At 44.2% G+C, this 25458-nt stretch overlaps 1 protein-coding gene across 1 annotated transcript in view; it reads right to left on the bottom strand.

Moving 5' to 3' along the window:
* LOC134409385 (collagen alpha-6(IV) chain-like) overlaps positions 1-25458 on the bottom strand; it is a 203616-nt gene that overhangs the window by 50764 nt on the left and 127394 nt on the right. The window contains exons 6-15 of the mRNA XM_063142097.1: positions 16333-16449; positions 15081-15149; positions 14811-14846; positions 13965-14027; positions 12225-12260; positions 9826-9867; positions 8191-8283; positions 5615-5668; positions 2188-2247; positions 203-247 (exon numbers count right to left, since the gene is read on the bottom strand). Of these exons, the coding sequence (XP_062998167.1) occupies positions 203-247; positions 2188-2247; positions 5615-5668; positions 8191-8283; positions 9826-9867; positions 12225-12260; positions 13965-14027; positions 14811-14846; positions 15081-15149; positions 16333-16449 (615 nt within the window). The remainder of the gene's footprint in view (positions 1-202; positions 248-2187; positions 2248-5614; positions 5669-8190; positions 8284-9825; positions 9868-12224; positions 12261-13964; positions 14028-14810; positions 14847-15080; positions 15150-16332; positions 16450-25458) is intronic.

Genomic DNA, 25458 nt, shown 5'->3' with positions numbered 1-25458 from the left:
TATAACAAAGAATGAGAGAGAGAGAAAGAGAGAGAGAGAAGAGTGTCAATGCTTTTGGTATAACGTATCTTTGCCTTCAGCTTCACCCACACAGGAATTTGGTTCCTGGGGGCTTCTCCAAAACTGAATTTAGCACTCAAGCTGAAAGAGGTTTGACACCCTTGGATTAAACTCTGGTGGTGGGATTCCAGCTGCAACATACCTTTCTGCCTGGGCTTCCATCAAATCCCTTCAATCCCATGTCTCCCTAAAAGGAAAAGAAGGAAAAGACATTCCAGAAAACTTCTAGAGGTCTCAGAGGCTGTCCAGTGAGGTCAGCAGATCCGTTATTCTACATTCCGCATCAACGCTGAGCTAGATGAAGTTTGGAGGTGTCTTTGGTAAGATGCTTTTAGAATTTGACGGACAGCGACAAAACCCAGCCCAAATCAACAGCCAAAATCGCTGTTCAACTCCTGCAAAACCCTTCATTGAATTCTAGGAAGTTATGGTATGATGATATCCAAATTAATTCATTAAGGAGCACACAGACCAAGGAGGAGAAACAATTTGGGAAGTCCATTTAAGGCCATCCATGGAAGGAATATTTCCTGTCTCCTCTTTCTTTCTAGGGGTTGAGGGGTGGCGGTCTTGAATTGGGATGCAGACCAATGGACTAAAATTGGGCTTGGATCCCAGGGAATGTTAACTTAAAGAAGTTCAGGGAAGACAAGTTTACCAGCCTCCTTCTCACAACGGTCCCCTGCACCCCATTCCACATGGTTTAGGAGAGGCCCCTAACCTTGCAAAGAGATTTGTTTTGGAGGTCACAGGTGGTTGTAGAGGGGCAGAAGAGGGGACACAAATCTTCCCTTCCACAGATTTCCTGAAATTAACTTATCCTAGGATCCAAGCCAATGACTATATTTAAGGTATCAATGGGGGGAAGTTTGTATTGTTTTGGCACTAAAAAAAAAAATACACAAAGGAAAACATCCTCCATGAGTTACTGCTGCCGTTGCAGGTCAGCCAACTTGACATTTTATGCTTACGCAAATCGGCTGTCTAACTTATAACATTTCTCTTTGTGTATTTATGTATTTAAAAGCCCAGCTGATAGTGGCGGCAGCTTAGCGCCTGGCCCATTACAAGTGCCAGTGTTGCCACAGGTCAGGAAGGGGGACAGATATTTGTCCAATTTGCATTTTAATGCGAACGTACCTATTTTCACACTTTCAAACTACTATGTGAAGTAGTAGCTCAGTCATTCTTCGGAATTTGCATTTCTCTACATTTTGCAATGGAGTTCTCCAATAAAAAAACCAACCCACTGCATACATTAGGGGAAATAATGTTACAAAATGCATTATATTAGCAAAATGGCTTACAAAGGAGGCGTCTATTAGGCGAAAAAGTAAGCCTACGTAGTTTTATTAGGAGAAATGGGCGCAAAAAATGCTTATGAATTTTCAAACATTTCCAGATTAAAAAATTTCAATGTTCAGAATTTAAGGTTGGAGAAATGTATTTGTGTGTTCCATCATCATCATCATCATCATCATCATCATCATCATCATCATCCTTCTTTATCTGCTAGACGCCATCAAGGTGGCATACAAGAATTTAAAACATAAAACCTTGCAACAGTAAAAACTAGAACATTAAAAACATTTTGAAAATGGCACATTTTAAAAGATGGATCTTTATCTCCTTCATAAAGGCTAAGAGAGTGGAGACCAATCGTAGTTCTTGAGGGAACATCATAGTTTGGGGGCAACACAGGGAAAAGGCCTTTCACGTGTGCCCGACAAAAAGGCCTCAAATGACCTTAAGGATAGAAAACTGAGAGACTGAGAGAAAGCAATATGGACCCCATCTGTGGTAAACTCATGAACAAAGGGGAGGCTGGTGGTGCTTGAACCCGTCGTACTTGCAGGAATACCAACTGGTGGTACTTTAATGGACCAGGAGCGGAGTTTCCAGCCCTTGATAGACCCACCATCTTGTAAATCCGTCCGTGAGGGTGCAGGTAGCAGCTGCAGCAGCACCACCAGGAGGCTCAAGTTGTGGTGGGTACTGAGGAGGCCCACTGAGAACAGCCAGCCCAAGAACTTCCCCAATCTGGAGCCCGGTAACACCACCATACCTTCCCTCCACATAGGTCCCTTTCCAAAGAGCAGTGGATGGGTTCCATGTGAAGCTACTTACCCTGGGTCCTGGAAGCCCTGGCACACCCTTTTCTCCTTTCTCCCCAAAACCTCCAAAACCCTGAAGGAGAAAAAATGGCGAAAGACAACATGGATTAACTCACACCCTCAGCATCAGAACAAAAATACAATGCAAGTGATCTCTCACATATATGGTTCAATATAAACAATGGATGGGAAGCGAGGGCTGGATTGGGACATGTATTTGCATGCGGAGAAACGGAGGGGATGACTTTGGTTTCATATCCATGGTTTGATATCCTGATTTACAGTCAGAAATTCAAACCACCGTTTCCCATTTCAGATGTAACAGGAAACTGTGGTTTAACAAACTATGGAAGTTTTCCGCTATGGCGCACAAGAGACAGGAGGGAGGGGCACACAAGCACTAGGCTTGCCTTCAGTCCAAAAATAGGGTAGCCACGCGTCCTATTTTACAGAGGGCAGTCCTCTATTTGAAGGGCTGTCAGAGGACAGTCCTCTAAGAACATGAGACAAGCCATGCTGGATCAGACCAAGGGTTGAGTCTCACAAAAAGGGAGCTGCGTAAAAGGAGGATGTCTCCTTCCTCAAACACAAAGCATGTTTAAAAGATCAATATCACCAATACAGAAATTCCAGCGAGGCACCATTCCTCTGGCGAAAAAACAAAATGCGAGACAGCATGCAACTTCGAGGAAACTCGTAAATAATTTACCCCGCGGTTGTAAAGTTTCCTAAAATATTTATTCCTTGGATTATAAAGAAAGGAATGACGTTTACAAAAGTTTCATGCCTGGGAGAAATCCATTGCCACCACCCACGAAGAGAGGCATGTGTGTGTGTGTGTGTGTGTGTGTGTGTGTGTGTGTGTGTGTGTCTTGAGGGGGAGGTGACCCAGCTGCCATACTGGATTTCTGCCAAGGGTAAGAAACTGAAACAAAACTTCTCCATTTATGAGCTCCTGGTTGAGCAAGCTCTTTGAAAGATCAGTGTCTGTCAAAACAATTGATTTAAATATGGGGAAAATATGTTTTAAAAGTGCAGAAGAAGACAAGAAAGAATGAAAGAAAGAAAAGATGGCGTCATGACTCTCCAACAGTAACAAAAACCCAAGTTTTGTGTCTGCCTTGTGGCTACATGAAGCATTTTTATTTATCTTTCAACAGGCCGTGATACCAGGTGGGATAACCCTGTGGATAAAAATGTTCAGACACTACGTCCTACTTTGGGACACACCGCACACGTTGATGAAGTTGACAGAGCACCATTACTGGAGCCATTCTGTTGGCTGGAATGCTTCTAGGATACTGTGGGCTGCCACGTTGCTCCTTGAAGCAATGGCAAACCTTTTTTAAAAAAGAAAAAGAAATGGGGGAGGGAGAAAATACCTCTGACATCTTGGATTAATAAGTAAGACCACCTCAGAAGGTCTTCAGAGGTTTCACCACCCTTCTGAAGATTGATTGTTTCTTTGGTTACGTTTAAACAAGCCAGGTTCAGGAACCATGGTTACGTTTAAACTAGGGGTGTGCACGGACCCCCCACTCCACCCCGCGGGCCGATCCGAAAATTTGAGATCGGCCCGCTCCGCCCCGCACCGCTCTGCCCATACTCCGCTCCTCTTCGCCGCGGAGCTCCGGCTCCGAATCGGAGCTCCGCAGTGGAGGGGAGTGACGCCAGGTAAGGCCGGGAGAGAAGGACGGGAGGTTCACTGGACCCTGCCGCCATTGCCGCCCATGCAGCGACGGCAGCAGAGCCCGGTAAGGGACCAAGGGGGAGGGGGGCCTTACCTGCCTCCGTCTGCGGTCCGTCGGCGTCTTCAAGAGCCTGTGGTTCAACCAGGGAGTAAGCGGCCCAGACTTCCTGGTTGAACCGCGGGCTCAATTGAAGACGCCGATGGACCGCGGACGGAGGCAGGTAAGGGAGAGGAGGGCGGGGGGGGGGCTTACCAGGCCCTGCCGCTGTCGCCGCATGGGCGACAACGACAGGGCCTGGTAAAACCCACTTACCTTTCCAGCGGAGCTCCGGATCGAGGCGAAGGATCCGCCTTCACCTCGATCCTCTTCTCCACGCTCCGCTGCCCCCCCAATCCTCTTCGCCTCCGCCTTAAGGGCAGGCGAAGCCCCCCACTCCGCTTCTAATTCGCCGGTCCGATTAGAAGCGGAGCACATCCCTAGTTTAAACATGCCAGTTTCAAGAACCACAGTTTGAAGCTGGCTCATTTAAATGTTAACCACAGTTCATCAGTCCAGATGACCTGATAAACCATGGTTAACTACAAGCGGAAGCAGGAGCGTCTAATGCAGCCATTGGTGCATGTTCTTTGGACTTTGGGATGTGGCTCAGAATTGTACAGTTTTTCGTTTAAGCCTCTTGGGTGTGTCAGATGCCTGTTAACTGTTCAAAGTCATTCCCATATCGGAAGCCAGGTGCAAAGGTGAATGACTGTGAGTCGCAAAGGTAGCCTGCAGCAAAAATGCCTGAAACGCAGACCTGTTCCCTCACCTCCTCTTTTGGGGGCCTCGTGTCTGAGCTATGTAACTACGTAACTTTTTTTACTTCCAAAAAGTAATGCAAGGAAGCGGCTCTCAAGCCTCACCCGTTTTAGAAATCTCCATTTGTATCAAAAGGACTGGAAGAGTGGAAAAATAAAATATACCAACTACGCCCTTATCTGGACAGAGATAGCCTAGCTACAGTTATCCATGCTCTGATAACCTCTCGTTTGGATTACTGCAATGCGTTATACGTGGGGCTGCCTTTGAAAACGGTCCGGAAGCTTCAGCTGGTACAAAACAGGGCTGCCCGTTTACTAACAGGGACTGGCCGGCGAGATCACATTATGCCAGTCCTTTTACAACTTCATTGGCTGCCAGTCCAGGTCTGGGCCCGATTCAAAGTGCTGGTATTGACATTTAAAGCCCTAAACGGTTTGGGGCCAGGTTATTTGAAGGAACGCCTCCTCCCATATCTACCTGCCAGGACCTTAAGATCATCCACAGGGGCCCTTCTCCGTGAGCCCCTGCCAAAGGAAGTGAGGCAGGTGGCTACTAGAAGAAGGGCCTTCTCCGCTGTGGCACCCCGGTTGTGGAATGAGCTCCCCAGAGAAGTCCACCTGGCACCTACACTGTACTCCTTTCGTCGCCAGCTGAAGACCTTTTTATTCTCTCAGTATTTTAACACTTAATTTTAACTTAAATTTAAATTTACTGTTTTAACTCTGTATTTTAATTTTATATCAATTTTGCTGCGTGGTTTTTATCCTGGTTGTGCTCTTTATACTGTATTTTGTATTTGTGCTTTTAACCTGTTGGTTGCTTTATTATGGTTTTAATTTTTGTGAACCGCCCAGAGAGCTTCGGCTATTGGGCAGTATTAAAATGTAATAAATAAATAAATAAATAAATAAATAATGAACTTTGGTGCCATGCATTAAAGCAACTTACCGGAAGCCCAGGAAGCCCTTGGGGACCAGGAAATCCTTCGGGGCCTGGAATGCCCTGAAAGAAATAAAACAAGAGGATCAATATAAAGGACCAATGAATCCAAGGGAATGGGAAACAAATGCCCAGTACAGCCAGTGGAGGTTGGTGGCTCTGATTTTGGTGGGGCAGTGGATCTATCCTGATTTCATTCAAAACCAGCCAGAACTCTAAAGGAGCTATCTAAAGTGCTGGTCCCTATCTTTTCGAGTTTGGGTTGGTTCTGACTGAAACCTAGAATGGATCCTTAACCCCACCAAACTCAGAGCCACCAGCCTCCACTGAGTACAACTTCTCTGAACAACTAGGGTGACCACATGAAAAGGAGGACAGGGCTCCTGTATCTTTAACAGTTACACAGAAAAGGGAATTTCAGCAGGTGTCATTCGTATATATGGAGAACCTGGAGAAATTCCCTCTTCATCACAGCAGTTAAAGCTGCAGGAGCTATATTAGAGTGACCAAATTTAAAAGGGGGCAAGTCTCTTGCTGCTTTAACTGTTGTGATGAAGAGGGAATTTTGCCAGGTTCTCCATATATACAAATGACACCTGCTGAAATTCCCTTTTCAATACAACGGTTAAAGATACAGGAGCCCTGTCCTCCTTTTCATAGGGTCACCCTAGAACAACCTTTTTGAGATCCAGACTTTATACATTCAGGTCTTCCATTTCTGAAGACATTGGCTCATTCCCAGGTCAACCTAAGCTTGAAAATCAGGTGACCAATGTCCTAAATCACAATATATGGATTCGTTACATATAAATCTCACTTACTAACGCACTAATCATGGCTGCCACCCAATTAAAGAAATCTTTGTTCAGGGAAAGGAAGACTTCAGGTTTGCTGGATCTGTTTTGATTCTTTTACTGGAACGTCAAGATCCACCAACTAGAGCCAGATGCAAAATGGTGGCTCAGTTGGAACGTTGGCTCACGTGGTGAAGCCAGCAATATCTTAGAAGAGGCATTCCTCATTCTCTCCCACCCGGGATGGGAATGCCTCTTCTAAGATAGCACTTGTCACTTGCAGTTTTTATAAGTACTTGTATTTTTTTTTAAAAAAAGTAACAACAAAAAGCTCAACAATATAAAATCTAATGACTGATTGAAAAGGGATACACCTGCAGTCAATCAAAATGATTTTAATCAACTAATCTAACCGATTCACTAAAAGTCACAGGTTCCATCTCTGTTTGAGAGAAAAAAACACCAATTATATCCAAACCCTTAACTATGAATAATCTTAAATCTGGTTTGTTGAAACAAGCCAGGTTCTTAAATAATAGTTTCAAGCTAGCTCATTTCAATAAACAAGTTAAGATGAACCAGCATTTCTTGGGTTTGAATGACACAGCAAGCCACGGTTAATTTAAAATGGAAGCAAAAGCTTTCAGACTCCTTGTGACGTTGCTTAGGCTTGCTAAATTATGGTCTAGGTTTATTTCCAAAACATCTTGTGTTTGTCTAAGCAAGTGGGCTGAGATGGTCCAATTTAATCTTTGATGATAATTTGTAGTAATACTGAAATTCACTTCAGCCTCCCCATGAACCCAGCTTGGAAATATGATCATTGGACAAAACATACATCATAAAAACACGTTTACTGTTTCCTTAAGAGATTACATCTTCCACCTGGGTGAACGTAGTTTCACGATTCAGAGATTCAATTTGGAAACGCATTGTAAGCCAACATTTCCAAAGTAATGATTAAAATCTTGGGCAGATCTTTGATGGCCTCTTGTCCTGGGAATGCTCCAACTCTCAGAGACAAATAAAAATGAAGAGGGCCCCCCAAGATGCTTAGGTCACCTTGGAATGGTGGTGGAGAAATAGCCCGGGAAATCATTGATCGAGGTTCCTGCAAATCAGTCCTCAAATGAGTTAATGGTTTACAGAGAGGAATAAATATCCATCACTAAGCCCTAACTGGTCTCAATTGTCTCTTTTCCATCTGTGCTTTTTGAAATGAAGAGTAAACACTTTCAAAACCAGTTGAAAATATTTTTTCATCCCCGCACGGGTATGGACACACTGTTATCTTTCCTTTTTCCCTGGGGAAGAGAAATTCAAGAGGATGTTCCTAACCTTGGAGCACATTCCTGCCGGTCTGCTGATCTTCCAAGCGCTGCTAGACGATGAACCATTGATTTCCCAGTTAATCAGGTCATTATGACATCAGTTAGAACCAGCGGTCAATGTCAATAAAGTATCACAGCCGTAAGGCTGTCAATGGGTCATCTCATCTAAGACCCAGAAAAATGCCCACACCTTCTTTGAACTAGGGAGTAGGGATGCACAAACTTCACTCCCCCCGGGCATTAATTTCAGTGTCACCGCCCCCCACCCACCCCCATAAGGACGCCCTGAGATCCCCCCACCTCCAAATTCCCTCTCTCGGCTTGGCTTCCATCACAACTGAAAGCATATCTACACATGAGCCACATTGAACCAATCTGCTGAAGACTTGACATTCTCTTGCAGTTTTTCTTTAAAAAGGCACTCACAGCCCCTAAGAGGTAACTGGATTTTGGAACAGACCTTTGCTCCTTGCTGTCCTTTGGGGAATCCCAAGAATTCAAATATCCCAGTGGAAGGCGGAGGGCCGGCAGGGCCTGGGAGCCCAACATCTCCCTAATGGGGGAAAACAACAATACATCAGATACAAGCAAGGTCTAACCAAGGGCCTTGCTAGACCTACCACATAATCCGGTGGGGAGTAGGGGCGACGGCGCGCTACAGCTAGTGCGCGCTGTCATCCTTTTCCAGATGTAACACGCGACGGGGCAAGGGAAAGCCCTGTCGCGTCCGGCATTTTTTTTCACTTAAAGGGCCATGTGCGCAGGAGCGCACCGCCGAAAAAGGTAGGGTTTTTTTAAAAAAAATAAAGGGTCCCCCGCTCCCCCTGCTCCTGATTCCCCCCCACAATGCCTGATGCCCCCCCTGCCCGCTCGCTCGCCCGTCCTCCCTGGTTCAAGCGAGGACTTAGCCCGGCCTGACCCCGGGATCTCCTGCGCGTCATCTGGATGTACAGGAGGGAGACAGGGCCTCACACTGGGCTAACGCCTCGTCTAGCAACGGCCCAAATGTCAAGATGCCTTTGTTCACAGGAGACAGTTCCACTGATGACTTCTACAGTTAAATCATGTTTCCGGGAACTTCAAGCTGATGGAGAGCCAGTGTGCTGTAGCGGTTAGAGTGCTGGACTGGGACTGAAAAGATCTGGGTTCAAGTCCCCACTTGGCCATGACCTACCTCGCAGGTTTGTTGTAAGGATGAAATGGAGACAAGGAGGATCATGTATGCCAGGGGTGGGCAGAAAGTAGATTTCCAGCTGTTTAAAACTTCTGGCAAGTCTAAAGCTCTAGAGAGACCTACCTTCTGGCTCCCTGTAACTTGAGCCCATTATTCCGTGTCCTGCACTCCGGGGGCTCGTCTACACCAAGCAGGATATTCCACTGTGAAAGTGGTATGAAAGTGGTAAATAAAAGGCAGGAGCCACACTGCTGCTTTATAGCAGTATTGAAATGCACTGCAGGATCTACACTACTGCTTTATAGTGGTACTGAAATGTACTGACAACTGTTGGAGCCCATGACACATCCACACCAACCAGGATATAACTCTATGAAAGTGGTATGAAAGCGGTATATGGTATGGGTCAAGGGGCCCCAACGGTTGTCAATGCACTTCAATACTTTTATAAAGCAGTAGTGTGGCTCCTGCCTTTTATATACTACTTTCATAGTGGAATATCCTGCTTGGTGTAGATGAGCCCTGGGATGATTGATGTGGAAAAAATGACACAAAAGCCAGGGAACCACCAAATAATAAGTGGTTTGGGGGGGAAGGAGGAGGGGCAGGGGATGATGGAGTGGTCATCTGTGTAACCCCAGAGGGCTGGATCGGAACCTGAGGTTGGTCAGATTTGACCCAGTGCCTGTGGTTTTGCTCCGCCACTCTATGGCTTCAGACAGGCCCATAGAGACTCTGGCTCACCAATGGACTGGAGAAATGCTCAGGGCCGTTGACACAATAGTTTACGAGCGTTCCTCCTTTCTCTTGAAATAGCTCAATAGATTTTCTGGGGAACTGTCTGCAGGACAACAGCCGGCACCACATTTAAGGATATTTCATACATTGTCAAGTTGCAATACCAAAATGAACTGGTCTTACTTTTTCTCCTTTTTCTCCCTGGAAAACTAGGCCGCTGTTACCCTACAAAAAAAGAAAACGAAACAAAAACACCAGATAAGTATAATTTATTGTTTAAAAATATTCCCTTAACATTTGTTTCCTTGTAAACAAAGACCCAGACAAACAAAATAATAACCGTAAGATCGCATCAATGAAACGAAAGAATGTGGTCATATATCATCATTCGGTTTATTGTTCCAGAACTTATTAATATTGACTGTCTTTCTATGAAATCTTTACCATGTAGAAGCGTGGAAGGCTTGGGCAATTGGTAATGTATGTATTCGGACATTGTGATAAACCTTTGAGAGCTTCAGGAATTAGGTGGAATAAAAATGTAAGAAACAAGACATCCCACACATTCCAGCACAGCTAATGCATTCCCCTCTCCCCACAGTAAACCTGCAAATTTGGAAGTTTGCACTTCCTTTTTTAAAAACCACAATTGGTTGTATCATCTGCACCTAACACTGTGGTTAATCTTAATTATGGTTTGTTTGAAACAAGCCAACATCAAACCACGTTGTATCACAATGCGCCCAACACTGTGGTTAACCTTAACTATGGTTTGTTTGAAACAAGCCAACATCAAACCATTTGTCATTAAGGTGGCTTGTTTTAACAACTTTAGTTAAGATCATCCAGCGTTTAAGGTTCGGACAACACACTAGGGATGGAGGACAATTTGATTTAGTCCACATTTTTAAACCAACTGACCTAATTTACACTTCCTGGACTAATATGTGGATCAGAACCATTATGTTTCAGATTGAGCACTTCTCTGAATTTTCTGATGAAGGCCCAAGCAAAAACATTGCATATAAAAATGCGTATATCAGGGAACATGGCATACATTGCAGACTGATGCAGAAATTCGACAGAACGGACCTGGAAATTAATACATGCAAAGCTGACAAGGGCCAGGTATAGACTGACGGGAAATACAAGATTCTGATGTCTTCTTTATGGCTACACTGGAAGGGGAGGGGGAGCATAAATGCACGCGGGGGGAGGCTAGATTAATTCCCATCACAATAAACAATGCTTTATCATGTCATCTGACCACAGCCTTTATCAACTCTCTGAGCCTGCCAGGATTCTACACAGTGAAGTCACAGTTTGGATATGAATTGCTACGCCCCATATCCGAAAGGAACTATTCAGAAGTAAAAGGTAAAATGCTTCCCTCCCCCGCCGCCCAAGAAAGGCAATTGTCAGTTCAGCAGCAGTTAAAAGTTGATTATTAGCTCTAAATCCATTTCCCACCAAAATATGTTGAAGACGTATCATTATAATGTGAAGGAGGAATGAATGAAATGCCCTCAGTTCTCCAGGGGTATTCTGGGAATCTTAGCTGAGACTGGAAAAACACACACACCTCCCTTTAGAATGAGGAATCATGATTAACATGCAACAGTAGTTTAAAGCACACACACTCCAGTTGCTTCGGTTTTATCACAGCAATTTCAAACTGCAAGACCTAAGTCTGAGTTGTTCAGTTGTTACCAACTCCAGGACCAGGGTGGATAAAAATCAATGATTTAAAATAATAATAATAATAAAAAAAATCGGATTTTTATAATTTAAATCAGGTTTTTTTTAATTTAAATTGGATTTTTTTTAATAAAATGCTTTTTGAGGAAAAATCTATCTAAAGATAGTTTTCTATTTAAGATACATTATAGTCCAAAGGTTATTCATCATGAAATAAGGATTACTTTTTAATTATGAAGCATGAGGCTGTATATTCATGCAGTGTTTAAATTTTTGGGTAAATGAATTCCATTAATCCATTCACCATGTCATGCTCTTCCAGAGGTTTCTGTAAGATTATTGGGCAATTTTTCTGTCTAGGAGATATTATCACAGATGCTTGGTTTTACAGTTCTCAGAACTGTGAATTTTTGTCTGCAGAGATCACAATCCCATTGTTCCTCTGCAAATCTATGTACACAGAATCAACCTCTTACCTCTTAAGTGCTAAGTTTCAAAAAATTCAATGAACAGAGTACACTTTGCGGGACAAGTCACATGATTAAATCGAGTCTTTCTGAGTAGTGATTTAAACCGTGATTTAAATCATGATTGAAATCAAATTGATTGAAATCAAATCCACCCCTGACCAGGATAATGTCACTGTAATAGCAGTCCCCATGACCAAGAAAATGTCAAAAGTGGCTTCAAAAAAAGCAAAGCAAAGCAAACAAGCAACAAACCTCCTATAAAAAAAATCTATGCATAACGAAGCTATCTTTAATCCAAAGGAGAGTTTTTGTTTTGTTTTTTAATATGGTAGCCAGGAAGAAAATAATGTAGTGGACTTAATGCGTGAGGACATTTAAAAGACTAGAATCAAGGAGGTAAGCCAACATACTTACCATGAGACCTGGTGGTCCGGGTGGGCCTGGGGGTCCCTAAGGATGAACAGAACAATATTAATGACACGTTTCAACTTTATTTGAATGCAATTAGGGATGTGGAGGAATCCATAGTTCAGAGGGTTCCCTACACTCAGCGCCCTGAACTTCATTTTGAACTGCAGCACATCAGGCCAGCTTGGGAATTTTGTGCATTTTTTTTTAAGATTCTGCCATTTGTGCAAATTTCTCCACGATTTGTGCAAATCACACCCAAATTTGCATAATTTGCCCAAATTCAGCTGTAATTTGCACAGCGTGGTCAGAAATTTGCATAAGTAGCAGAACCTCTGCCCCGCACTCCCCAAATATGCCAAAAAAAAGTTCCTGTTGTTTTTGAGGGACAACCCATAGGTTGGTTTGCAAATGCAAAGCAAGTCGTACATGCAACAGAACTCGTCAAGTTGAAAAAGAAACGGATTTCCAAGTGACCTACATACCTAGATGCAATGGCAGTTTGTTGAAGGCATAGACACAAAAAGAGGAAAAGAGAATTTCCCCCCAAAAGGTATTAAAAGCAATGAATGCATTTATCCAAGAATTAACACTAGTCCATTGTAGAATATGTTGAAGAGGTAAATAAAGAAACCACAAAATTAATAAAGGGTGAGATCAGATGAGAATATATCCAGATCATTCCCAAATAAGAGGCCCTTCTCATTTTCCCACCTGGGAGAGCAATTAGGTGGGTGTCCACTCATGAGAGGGCCTTCTCTGAAGTGGCCCCACACCTCTGGAATAAGTGGCCATTGTTGATCCGCCAGGCTCCATCCCTACAGGCTTTTATGGTCTTGAAAACATATTGTTTTTCCCTGGCCTTCTCCAGATATGATTGCTGTTGTTGCTTTTTGTTGCTGTTTTTATTGTGTTCTTACTGTTTCATTGTGTTTGTATCACTTTTATGATAGTCTCGGTTTTATGTGTTTTATTGTTGTATGCAGCCTTGGGGTGGCTCCTGTCCTGAGAGCTGGCCAAGAAATGTTTTAAACAAATAAATAAAATGTGTGGTGGGAAGGGAAAGAGATTCTTCCTTCCTCACCTCATCCTGCACTCCTATCTTGACTCCAATGTTGGGGGATGAAATGGTCCATGGACCTCTGACCATCCTTGGCCTAGATCATGCAGTTGACTTCCACATTTTACATGTGTACAATATTTATGTTCACTCATGGCTGGGGAAGGTGGGTGATCTCTTCCTCCTCTACATACATAAGGGAGCAACCCAGGTAAGAGCAAAGAAACCTACAAGCAATATACGAAACCACTGAGAAATTTCAAGAGCAGGAAAGTGCCTGGTTTCCAGCTAAAGGCAGAATCGTATGCATATTTAGACAGAAAAAAGGCCTACAATTCCCATCATGCCTCAGCCAGCCAACCTGGCTGGGGCATGCTGAGAGTTGTAGGCCTTTTTCTGTCTAAACAGGCATAGGATTGTGTCTCAAGTGTGCTTAGGATCTCAGCCTCAAAGCTTCATCACCTCAGGGAGGGACGGAGGCAGACTTTACTTCTATTATGGACCACTCATTAATTGCACTTGTGAGTTTCCTCGAAGAAACTCTTCCAACGTGATGGACTGAAAATTGAAGCAGCCCACATTAGCAACAAAATTATAATTCTGCACAACAGTCAGAAACGATTCCCCGTATATCAAAATGGCAGCATAATGCATGGCAAGAAGAGGAAATGGAAACGGCGATTTACCTGAAAGCCAGGTAGCCCAACTGGGCCAATAAACCCTTGTGGACCTGCGAAACCTTTAGGACCCTGTAAAAAGAAACACTAGTTACACGGACATGGATAAACTTTGGTTCTCTTCATTAATTAAGTGCTTGACAAAAACGATACAAAAATACAAAGAAACAGTGCTGAACAAATGACCACTAGAAGCACATCCAGTATAGATGGATAGATTTAAAAATGTTATAGCTTTAGTTTTTTAAAACATAGACATATATAAACCGATTTTAAAATGTGAAACGTTTTGGTATAAAATGCCAGCTTCAGTCACAGAGAAGAGTATGCTATAATTAGGGTGACCATATTTGGGAAACCAAAAAAGAGGACACCTAGTGTGTGTGTGGGGAAGCAGCTTTCTGAGTCCTGCAGAAAGTACGTTATTCCCCCGCCACCTTAAGGAACCCGATTGGAGTGGAGGAGGGGAAAGGATTTCATTCTGCACCACCACCATCCCCTCCAATTGGGGCCTTTTCTATAATGTCCACGAATGACCCACTTTCCCCTTTAAGACCTCAATTGGAGCTCGGGGTGGGGGAATGATGTGCCTCAAGAAAGCATGTCACTCCCTCCTGCCATGCTAATGGCAGCCTTAAAGGGGAAGGTGTGTCATTCCAGGACATTATTGAAAATTATAGAAAATCCCCCCTGACACCATGGAAAGAACAAAAACCAGGACAAATCCGGGGAAATCCTGACAGTTGGTCACCCTAGCTATAATCCCACTTATAAACTGAACCAGAACCAATCAGGAACAGGGCAAACAGAACAAAGAGTTTAACAGAAACGACAGTTTCAGGAAAATAAACTTACAGGAGCACCATGCAATCCTGGAAGGCCTTCTTCTCCCTAAAATAACAATCTCCTTTGATGAAGCAGAAATGACATTTTGCAAACCAATATTATTAGGCAGAACAATACCATTTTAAAAATTAACAACAAATTTTATTTTATTTTTGTTTATTTATTTATTTATTTATTTATAGTGGCCTTCCAGCCAATACATAAATACGTAAAATGAAGCTTTTAATTGCTTGGATATGTCTCCGGTGACATTTTGTTCTTTCTCTGAAAAGTTCTTACCTTTATTCCTTTAAAAGTTCCGTGGGCAAAAACAGGCTCACCTTTGGGACCTTTTGGGCCAGGTGCACCCTATAGATATAATATAAAAACAAAAAACTATCTTAGCATGCTTGCTTCTCTTAAAAAGAAAAAAAATGCGGGTGTAGATAGGAACAAAATACCATTCTAACTGTTTAACTGTGACTGAGTTCAGATGACACATTAACTGACGGTGGGTTAAATAGTCAACGGTGGGTTAAATAGTCAACGGTGGGTTGTCTGTCAGGACGTTTTCACACCATGGTTGGTTATTCTGTGAAAATAACCGTCACAAGTATCCAACGTGGTACAGAGTTGATTATTTGAACATCCATTGGTTATCATGTCGTGTGTTGGGCACCATTGACTATTTCATCACACACAGTTGGTTATTTTCAGCGACTACAGAGTCCCCTGGCAAGAGTGACCAAAGCATCAGCTACTGCTCTAATCCAGCAGGCAGAACCCACAATGGCTGATGGGATACCAGTGGGAGAATTGGGGGAGAGAGAGGGTGTGGGATGTATCAATCAAACACACTAATAGTCAACTTGACGATGACCATATCTAAATGAACCGATTTGCCACCTAGTCGTCCACAGACTATTCTACCTGTTCGAAATATTGTATTGGCTACCGGTTTGGCCCAGGTCTCTTTTCCAGAAGACTTACATCAGCCATGCCCAACCTCCAGATGTTTTGGACCACAACTCCCAGGACCATTGGTCATACTGGCTGCGGACAGTGGGACTTGAAATCCAAAACATCTAGAGGGCATCAGCTTGGAGAAGGCGGTTTATATTTTACTGCTGCACTCTCACCCATCATGTTACAATTGCTATGGAAAACACTGTTGTATACCCCTTCCATTTTTTGCATCAGATGCAGGCAGCAGGGTGGGGCGAGCTCAAATTTTGCTATTATGGAGGGCCACAAGTTGCCCACCTTGGTTTTAACTGGAGATACTAGGGATTCAAGCCAGGATTTTCTGCTCTACATACTGAAAAAGAAAAGACTTGGACTTTCTCTTATTCTTCCCTACCGCATTCCTAGAAATGCTTACATAGGAAGCTACCTTATACCTTGACATTATTCCACCTAGCTCAGCAGTTCCTGCACTCTGTTCCATCTAGTTCAGTGCTCCGACTCAGTATCTCGCCAGAATCTCAGGCTGAAACCTCTTTCCCCAGCCCTCCCATCTCCAGGAAGCACAAATGCATATATCAAGGCGTACCGGTGGGCCCGGCACGCCAGGAAATCCATCCGATCCTGAGACTCCCGGACTCCCGATCGTACCATTACAGCCATCCAGGCCAGGCAGGCCTCTCGGCCCTGGTTGGCCAGGATGTCCCTGAAGAAGAGGAAAACATACATTAGAATTTGCATTAAAATACTCCACAGTCTTACAGTTAAAAATAAATAAAGCAAGGTAATGCGTAAGCAGTTGCTGTTAAGAGGGAACCATTTATATGAATGAATGAAATCAAAGAGATGTAGGGTTTGGACAAAGTAGCCTTTAGTGAAACCCCGGGGGGATCTACACATCGTCGTGAAGGCGCTTGCATGTGCCTGCAGTGTGCCCCGAAACTCATCGTGTAGATCCTGCCCTATCATGGCCAGAAAAGGTGGAGGAGGAGGCGGCGGCGGCGGCCCCACATCGCCCCTCGCGGGGATGGAACGAAAAGTTTCCGGGCTCGGCGGCTTCGCTGGGGAATCCGGCCGCGTCCTTGCCACCGCCGTCCACTTCCCCGCTGGCCTCCTGCACTGGAAAGCAAGTGCCCTAGGGCTCAGCCCCGCTCCGGATCCGAATCCCAGATCCGAAGCGGATCAGGGTGATTCGGACCTCTCTAAAACAGATCCGAGGCAGATCAGGGGAGGTCCGAATTGGGCTCTGAAGCAGATCAGGGTGATTCGGACCTCTCTAAAACAGATCCAAGATGGATCGAGGGAGGTCTGAATTGGGCTCCGAAGCGGATCAGGGGGTCTGTGCACAGCCCTAATGTGCCCTACCATGGAGCAATGGCCCCGTCTCTGTGGCTGTGTAAAGGACCTGGATACCTAGAAGACCGCCTTCCAGACAACATTTACGATTGTCACAGGAGGTCCTGCTCATAATTCCAAAATGAACAAAATGTTGCCACAATGAATCTCAATGCCGGGCCTTCTCTGTAGCGGTATTCTGGAAAACCCTCCCTCATGTGGTTCGGGACGTAGAAAATGTAACATCTTTTAAATGCCTCCTGAAAACATATATTTTTAGACAGGCTTTCCCTGGACTGTAAGTTATTCTGGTTTTATGTGATTTTTTTTTAACAAAAAGTTTTAAATATTGACTTGTATGTTATATTTTAATTGAAAATTGCCCAGAGAGCCTTGACTATTGGGTAGTATAAAAATAATGTTGCTGTTGTTGTTGTTATCATCATCATCATCATCATCATCATCATCATCATGGTTTTCTGTAAAAAAAATTGATGTGATGCCAAGGACTGATATGATTAACAGAATAATTGTAACTTTTCCCTGTTGCCATAGTTCTTTAACTTCCATAGCCAGTGGTGGTATTATTATGATGTAGGACTTTGTGCCTTTCATTTCAATGTCACATGCACTTGTTTTAATTGTTGGATTTTTTGGTGGGCTTGGTTGCTCATTAGCATTTAGGCAGTGTATATTTGGATCTTATTCCATGTATCCCATGCATACACTTTTGTAATAACATGTATATCGGGCTTTTGTATGTCAACTGGAGTCCATTGGTTTAATTTCTTAATGAAAACAGGGGGCTGAAGAATTTATTCTGTGCAATTCTATGCACCTTCTGAAAAGAGGATTTTGACAGCAGATGGCAGCAGAAATAGCTTTAAGAGAGATCGCTAATAATGTGCCTTTGGGTATAACCTTGACCAGCACTTAGGCTCAATGGAGCATTTAGGTTTTTTGAAAGCACTCAGTAGGGTACTACTTAATTTGGATTACTTCACCATCGTACAAAAGCTAAGCATCTCTTCTTCTTCTTCTTCTTCTTCTTCTTCTTCTTCTTCTTCTTCTTCTTCTTCTTCTTCTTCTTCGGTCTTCTTTTTCTCCTTCTCCTTCTCCTTCTATCTTCATCTTCATGTTGTTGTTAAAAGGACTTATAACAACAAGACAAAACCTAAAATGCCTCTCTCTCAAATTTCAGGTGCTGAGCAGGCAGCAGCGCACGGAATCCCCAAGGGACGAAGGACTGGCTAAATCCTCTATGGGGCTTTAAAAAAAAAACTCTGAAGCAGCCGGTTGGAGGGAAGTGGTAAAAGAAACATGCACACGTACCCGTCAGCCACCTCCTTAAATTAAGGTAAGCACTGAAGCCCCGCACTCAAAGAAATTGCTCTGAAATGTTCACCGTTTCCCACAATTTTCGGGTGCACATTATTTTCGTGCACCCCCCAACCAATGGTCAGAAATAAATAGATCAAATAATTCAGCACAATGCTAATCCAAACCCTAGGACTGAAGTAAGCAACCCAGCACTCTTCTCCAGATATTTTGGCTGATGACTCCCAAAACTGCTGCCAGTTGGCCATGCTGCCTTGGACTTATGGGAGTTGTAGTCCAAAACATCTGGAAGGTACTAGGTTGCCTACTGCTGCACCAGAAAGCAGGGCCTGGCCTCACCTCACCCCCATGCCTTCCGCTAGATCTGTGAGCTGCCATCTACATGTCCCACAATGCCCTGCAGTGATGCAATTTCAGAGTCTGAGTCATTGCACAGATGCCTGGCTGTGTATATCTACATTCACTTGCATATCCAAACTCCAGAGTCTGTTGGGCCACTTTTGTAACACAGCCTCCACATTGTTTGGATGTTGCAGTTTAATATTAACTGCATAGCCAGTTAGTATTATACATTAGTATAGTAACTGCATTACCATGTGCATAATGTTCAATCAAAGTTGGCAAAAGCCCTGCAAAAGAATTATTATAGGAAAACCCATCCTCTCTGGTAGAAATCCAGACAGGTCTGCTGATTTTTGCCTGGCACGTATCATTGTGCACATTTCAGTGTTAGGTGAAGACTATTTTATTCTCCCAGGCATTTTAGTTTTGCAGGTTGTTTTTATCTGGTATTGTGTTTTAAATAGGGATGTGCTACACTTCACTTTGTTTCATAGAAGCGATAGCGGAGAGGCCTGATTTGGCTCTGCCAAAGGTGGAGACGTATCGGGTCGGGGGAGCTGCGGATCGAGGCGAAGCGGTTTGCCTTGATCTGGAGCTCCGGATGCAGATAAGTGGGGGACTCACCTGGCACCACTGCTGCTGCCACAGTCCATTGATGTGCAGCAGGGGGCAAGGGGGGCTTACCTGTGTCTGTCGTGGGCTTCAATTGAGGCCCTGGCTTCAAGCCGGAAGAGGCCTCTTCCGGCTTCAAGCCGGGGCCTCAATTGAAGACCGCGACGGACACAGGTAAGGGGGCGGGGGGCAGTTTGGCTTACTTTGCTACGCCGCCGCTGCTGTCCATGTAGCGATGGCGGCAGAGCCAGTTAAGGGGGCAGGGAAGAGGGGGGCTTACCTGCCTCCGTTGCGGTCCGTTGCGGTCTTCAACTGAGGGCGAGGCCTCAAAGCGGAAGCAGGGCTGCTTCTGCTCTGAGGCCTGGCCCTCAGTTGAAGCCTGCGACGGAGCTAGGTAAGGGGGCGGGGGGGAAGTTTGGCTTATTGGCCCCCATTTTATCCCCCCTTCCCTCCTTACCTGCGTCCACCTTCCGCCACGGAGGCAAGTAAGTAGGGAAGGGGGGCAAAATCTCGTTCAGCCCCTCCAGATCTCGCTCTGCAGAGCGGAGCAGGGGAGGGGGTGGATCGACCCAAAGCGGTTTGGGCCTGATCCGGAAGTTCTGGATCGGGCCACGAAGCGGTTCAGGAGGGTCCGTGCACAGCCCTAGTTCTAAAGTTTTGAACCGCTGCTAGCTGTGGGAGGGTGCTGTTGTACCATGCCCTGCTTGTTCGTCCCTGGCCGATGGCTGGTTGGCCACTGTGTGAACAGAGTGCTGGACTAGATTAGGGTGATCATATGACTGGATTTGCCCAGATTTGTCCGGGTTTTCAATGGCAAATCCGGGTGGGGGGAGGGGAAATCCGGATTTTTTTTTTCTAGGAGCAGCTCTAATGGGAATTAAAAAAATGCTTATAACTCCATCATTTTTTTAAGATAAAGACATGAAACTTGGCACAATGGTAGCACTTAGGAAGGGCTTTAGTCATACTAAATTTGAAACAGATCCGTTCATCCATTGATTTTTTAGGAATTTTTTAAAAATTGAAGTTTTAAAATTATTATTTTTTAAATTGTCATTTTTAAAGATAAAGAGATGAAACTTTGTACCATGAAAGGATTTAGGTAGAGCTTTAGCCACACCAAATTTGAAACAGGTCTGTTCATCCATTGATTTTTTAGGAATTTTTTAAAAATTGAGGTTTTAAAATTATTAATTTTTAAATTGTCATTTTTAAAGATAAAGAGATGAAACTTTGTACCATGATAGCTTTTAGGTAGAGCTTTAGCCATACCAAATTTGAAACAGATCTGGGGCCAGTAGCAAACCCTACAACAACAGCAGCTTGCAATGAGTGAAGATACAGTCAGAAAAGATATCTGAGGGAAGGGGAGAATGTAACACACAGAGTATAGCAAAAGCTTCAAAGTACAGCAAAACCTACAAAAGTAGGAGTGAGTGAAGTTAATTTCAGATACATTGAATCTCTCACTTGTTCTTTATTTCAGAGATTTTAACATTAAGATGTTATGTAGAACAGATTTGTCTTAAATGTGTGCTGTAAAATCAGACATGTGACCAAGGCTATGTTCGGATGGGCACGCCCCCTTGGTACTGGACACGCCCCCTTGGGGGCGACCATGTTGTCCTCCTTTTTGGTTTCCAAAATATGGTCACCCTAGACTAGATGGACCCTTGGCCTGATCCAGCAGGGCTCTTCTTATGTTCTTACATTCTTAGCTGCTGTTTCGTTATTTTTATTTTTATATTTTAGTTTTAAGCTTTTAAACTTTTATATTACATTTTATCATCTGCATTTTATCGTCTCGTGCTTTATGGTTTGAATGGTTGTGAACCACCCAGAGAGCTGCAGCAATTGGGCGGTATAAAAACTGTAATTAAATAAATAAATCCCCCCCCAAGTCTTTATATATACCCTCCCCATCTTCTCCGCCTTGTAAAAGTTAATCCTTTAAATGGGGAAAAACCAGATATTGTAATCTCTGTGCTAACTTGCTTGTCTTTGGTTTAGTAGTAAAGTATCTTATGTCAACATGTCATCCGGTAATAAAATGTAAACACTGAGCTGTGACGATTCAAAGCAAACATATGCAATTTTTCATACCCTTATTGGTGTATTTAGATTTATAGCCAGAAGGCTCTAGATACCTCCTGGGGGAAATGATTTGTTGGAAATGGGAGTTACATGTGTTCACAAAGGAAGACCAGCAGCTCCTAGCCTGTGCCGATAACAAGATAAGAATATGGATTGTTTATGGGCGAAATTATCTCCTCCTTTTACATCAGTGTAAACATCCTGCAGTAGCTTTCTTAAACTGAGATGGATCTTCCAGATGCGCTGCTGGCTTGGAGTTCCAGTGATAGCGGCCATCGCTACAGATCAATTCATAATTTTCAACTATCTTCTCGGTTGTGCATTTCACAGCTGAAACATGCAGCGGAACAAGGTAGTAGAATGGATTTTCCACATCCGGGGGTGGGTGGGGGAACACATTTTGAATGTTCCCTTATGCTAAAAAAAAAAAAGGAAAAGGAAAATCCCCGCAAACAGAAAGCTAGCATATCAGGCATCTTCCTGGTGTGCAGGTTTTCTACGTGGGTTAAAGCAGAAGAGTGTTCAAAATGTGATTTTCTCCTTGAAAACTCCTGGGGTTTAGAATGTGCTGCGTGTGGACAGGTCTCTTGGCACCTGGCAGGCTCGCTGCCTTGCCTAATTTTTATACCATAAGGTTTTTAAAAATTATTTTTGTTTTTAACTGGGACGGTGGCAAATTTCAAAGTAAAATGTCACCCTCTAGTACCATTTTTATTTGGGTTCAAAAGAGTGGTTTTGCATTTCAGAGTCAGATCTTACTTCTGTCTTCTACGTAGGTTCTTGGGTAACTTAGGGTGAAATTCTATGCATGGTGAGACAGAAAGAAAAAGTCCTACAACTCCCAGCATTCATTTCCCCGAGCTAAAAAGCCTACCAACAGTTTAGCCTCACCTGATAGGGAAGGTGTGTAAACTGCTTTTCTGCCCTGGAGGGGGGTGGGATTGCCACCTAGGCACCCTTGGCCAGATGATGTCAGGGGGTGAGCACCTACCTGACACTCCACTCTCTGCCCTCTGAATCCCTGCTCTCTGATGTCATCATCTTTTCCTGCTGAGTGCTTGAGGCTGCCTTCGTCTAGCACTGAACACAGAAACACCGCTCTTATCTCCAAACAGTCATTAGAGATAAGAGCGGCATTTCCATTCTGAGCACTAGAGAAAGGCAGACTTTCTGCAGTGCTGAGGTCCTGGAACAGAAACTGACAGGCTGGATGGGGAACCCCCTGGAGGCAGGATCTGGCTTGCATGCTGGTAGCCTGCTGGCCACACCTTTGCCTGCCTTTGGAGATGGGGGCAACCAAAATTGCACTTAGTTTTCAACTACAAAATGATTGAAATGCACGGTAATCCAGGGTTTTACATGGGGTGGTGGCATTTTTCTTTAGCACTTCAGAAAGGTCTGCTTTCGAACTCGGAGAGACGGAGGCTGCAACCCTATACGCATTCTCCCCTGGGAGCAAGTCCTTTTGAAGTCAACGAGACCTATTTCCGGGCAGACAACCTGCACGAAATTGCAACCATTGATCGAACTGATGACTTCCCCAGCAGTACTCAAAAAAACACTGAAGAAAAGGAGGAAAAGAGATGGAATCAAAGCAAACGCAAGCCTAATTTAATAAGCAGCTTTGTATATTATGAGAACTAAGGGGCCCTTCTGGTGAGCGCCGGATCCTGGTTTTAAAACAGCCAGAGGCTTTTGTTGGGTTCCCCCCCCCTTTTCTTTCTAAACAGAGCTGATAGAAGCCATTCTATGTGCTATCTCCCGGCAATGTTTCCATTAAGCAAGCCTTGTATATTCAGCTGAAACGGTATAAATTGTCCCTGCTTGGTTTCCAAACCTCTGAATCTCGTTCCATGGGAAAAACTAAACAGATGCAGCAGGGCGAGGGATTTTTAAAGGGCCCTTTCTCCAGGACATCTGTGGTTAACAGCTCATAAACACAGGCGGCCGCTGCTGTGGCTGCCAGGAGGTTTCATCAGCCCAGCTGCAACAACACGAGAAGCCGGTAGCTTTACCTGGCGGTCAAACATTTCCTGCATGACCTTCGGTGGCCTTTTCCTCCCAGAAGGACTCCCCGGGCGCAAAGTCTTTCCAGAGCCCTGGAAGGCCAATCCCGTGGGTTCCTCGTGCAATTGCAGCCCATCCACCCAGACATAGGGTTGTCCTGGGAGCAAACCAATCCCTTTACATGCCCAATTTAAAGTGCTGGTTTGAACAAGAGGCACAACTGGTTTGGAACCGAGGGACTCCTCCAGTGTTGGCTGGGGAGCGATGGGCTGCGCAACCTCTCCCCCCTCCCACATAAATACATGCAGCTCTCCACCCCGTCCACTGAGATCTAGGGATTGTTGGGAGGGTGGATGGAAATTAAGCCTCTCCTGCCCATCCCTACTGTTTTCCATTGATCATTGATGCTTCTCTGCCACTGCTAGCAGCAGGAAAGTAGTGGTCTTGAAAGCTAGAGGACAGTGCCCCTGACCCCACCCCCCGCCCCTTGCTGGACTGCGAGGAAAAGTGGGTGAGCTCCTGCCAGCTTCGAGGGCCACCCAGGAAGCAGCCACGGGCTGCGTCCAGATCCAGAGATGCAGATCCTGCACTACTGTTTAAATCCCTAAACGGACTTGGGTCAGGTTGTCCTCCAGCTTGGAGACAAGCTGAAGCATGTTCAGAGGAGGGCAACCAGGATGATCAGGGGTCTGGAAACAAAGCCCTATGAAGAGAGACTGAAAGAACTGGGCATGTTTAGCCTGGAGAAGAGAAGATTGAGGGGAGACATGATAGCACTCTTCAAAGATTGTCACACAGAGGAGGGCCAGGATCTCTTCTCGATCCTCCCAGAGTGCAGGACACGGAATAACGGGCTCAAGTTAAAGGAAGCCAGATTCCAGCTGGACATCAGGAAAAACTTCCTGACTGTTAGAGCAGTACAACCATGGAACCAGTTGCCTAGGGAGGTTGTGGGCTTTTCAAAAAATAACTTATGACTTGCTTCAAATTCAAGAGAAATCAGAATCAACATTGCTCGATGACATATGGCGGAGAGTCGTTCAGTATGCATCACATCTGAATGTACAGCAATGTATACCTGCTTGAGCTCTGAATATATGGACACTGCAACAACAAATGAAGACATACAGCACCTTTATCATTTAGGGTTTTCTTTCTTTTTTTCTTTTTCTCTTTTCCTTTTTTTTGGGGGGGGTCTCCTTTCTTATTTATTTCTCTCTCTCTCTCTCTCCTTGATTAAGCTTCCTTCCCCTAAAAGTTGTATCAATCAACTTTTCTTCCCCCCCTTTTTGTATATTATGCATATTCACGTAACTGTTGGTTTGATATTCATCGTTAGGGGGTTGTTTGTATTCATTCCTTATCTTTTGCATCACTTTAAATAAAAAATGAAATTAAATCATCATCATCATCATCAATTCCTGAATCAATAAAAGACAGCATGACTTGGCAAAGCCCGTCACGTCCATCTGGAAAAACCACCATGAGCGAGAAAAAAGAGATGTTGGTGGTGCTGATGTTGATCGTCATGGTAATACAACAACAGTTTATTGCAGTCAATAGACCATTCCAATAAAAATTACATACAAAAGGACTGAGCATAGAATTAGCTATTAAAAAGTCAAGTAATCATAGAGGATCTAATAGAAATGGCCAAGTTCAAAAACTGGGCCACTTGCTCGGTGATTGATTTGTCTGAGTTCCGAAGTAAAAGGGACGTTAAGAATTCAGTTGGGTGACCAGGAAAAGAGTGTAAAATGGGGTTCAGAAGATCATTCCTAGCCCCTTGGTAAAATCTACAGGACAGTAACACGTGTGATACGGTTTCCACCTCAGTATTGTTACAGGGACAGCATCTGTTGAGCTGTGAGATTTTGTTATATCTGCCATCTAAAAGTTTGGAGGGAAGGACGTTAAGTCTGGCTAGTGAGAATGCCCTCCTGTATTTGGGAATTGTTAACCAGCGCAGGTAAGGCATCCCATCTTT

Source organism: Elgaria multicarinata, chromosome 15 (assembly GCF_023053635.1).
Source record: "Elgaria multicarinata webbii isolate HBS135686 ecotype San Diego chromosome 15, rElgMul1.1.pri, whole genome shotgun sequence".
Taxonomy (NCBI): Eukaryota; Metazoa; Chordata; class Lepidosauria; order Squamata; family Anguidae; genus Elgaria; species Elgaria multicarinata.
Note: the sequence above shows the minus strand (reverse complement) of the source record. Positions and strands in the feature narration are given on the sequence as shown.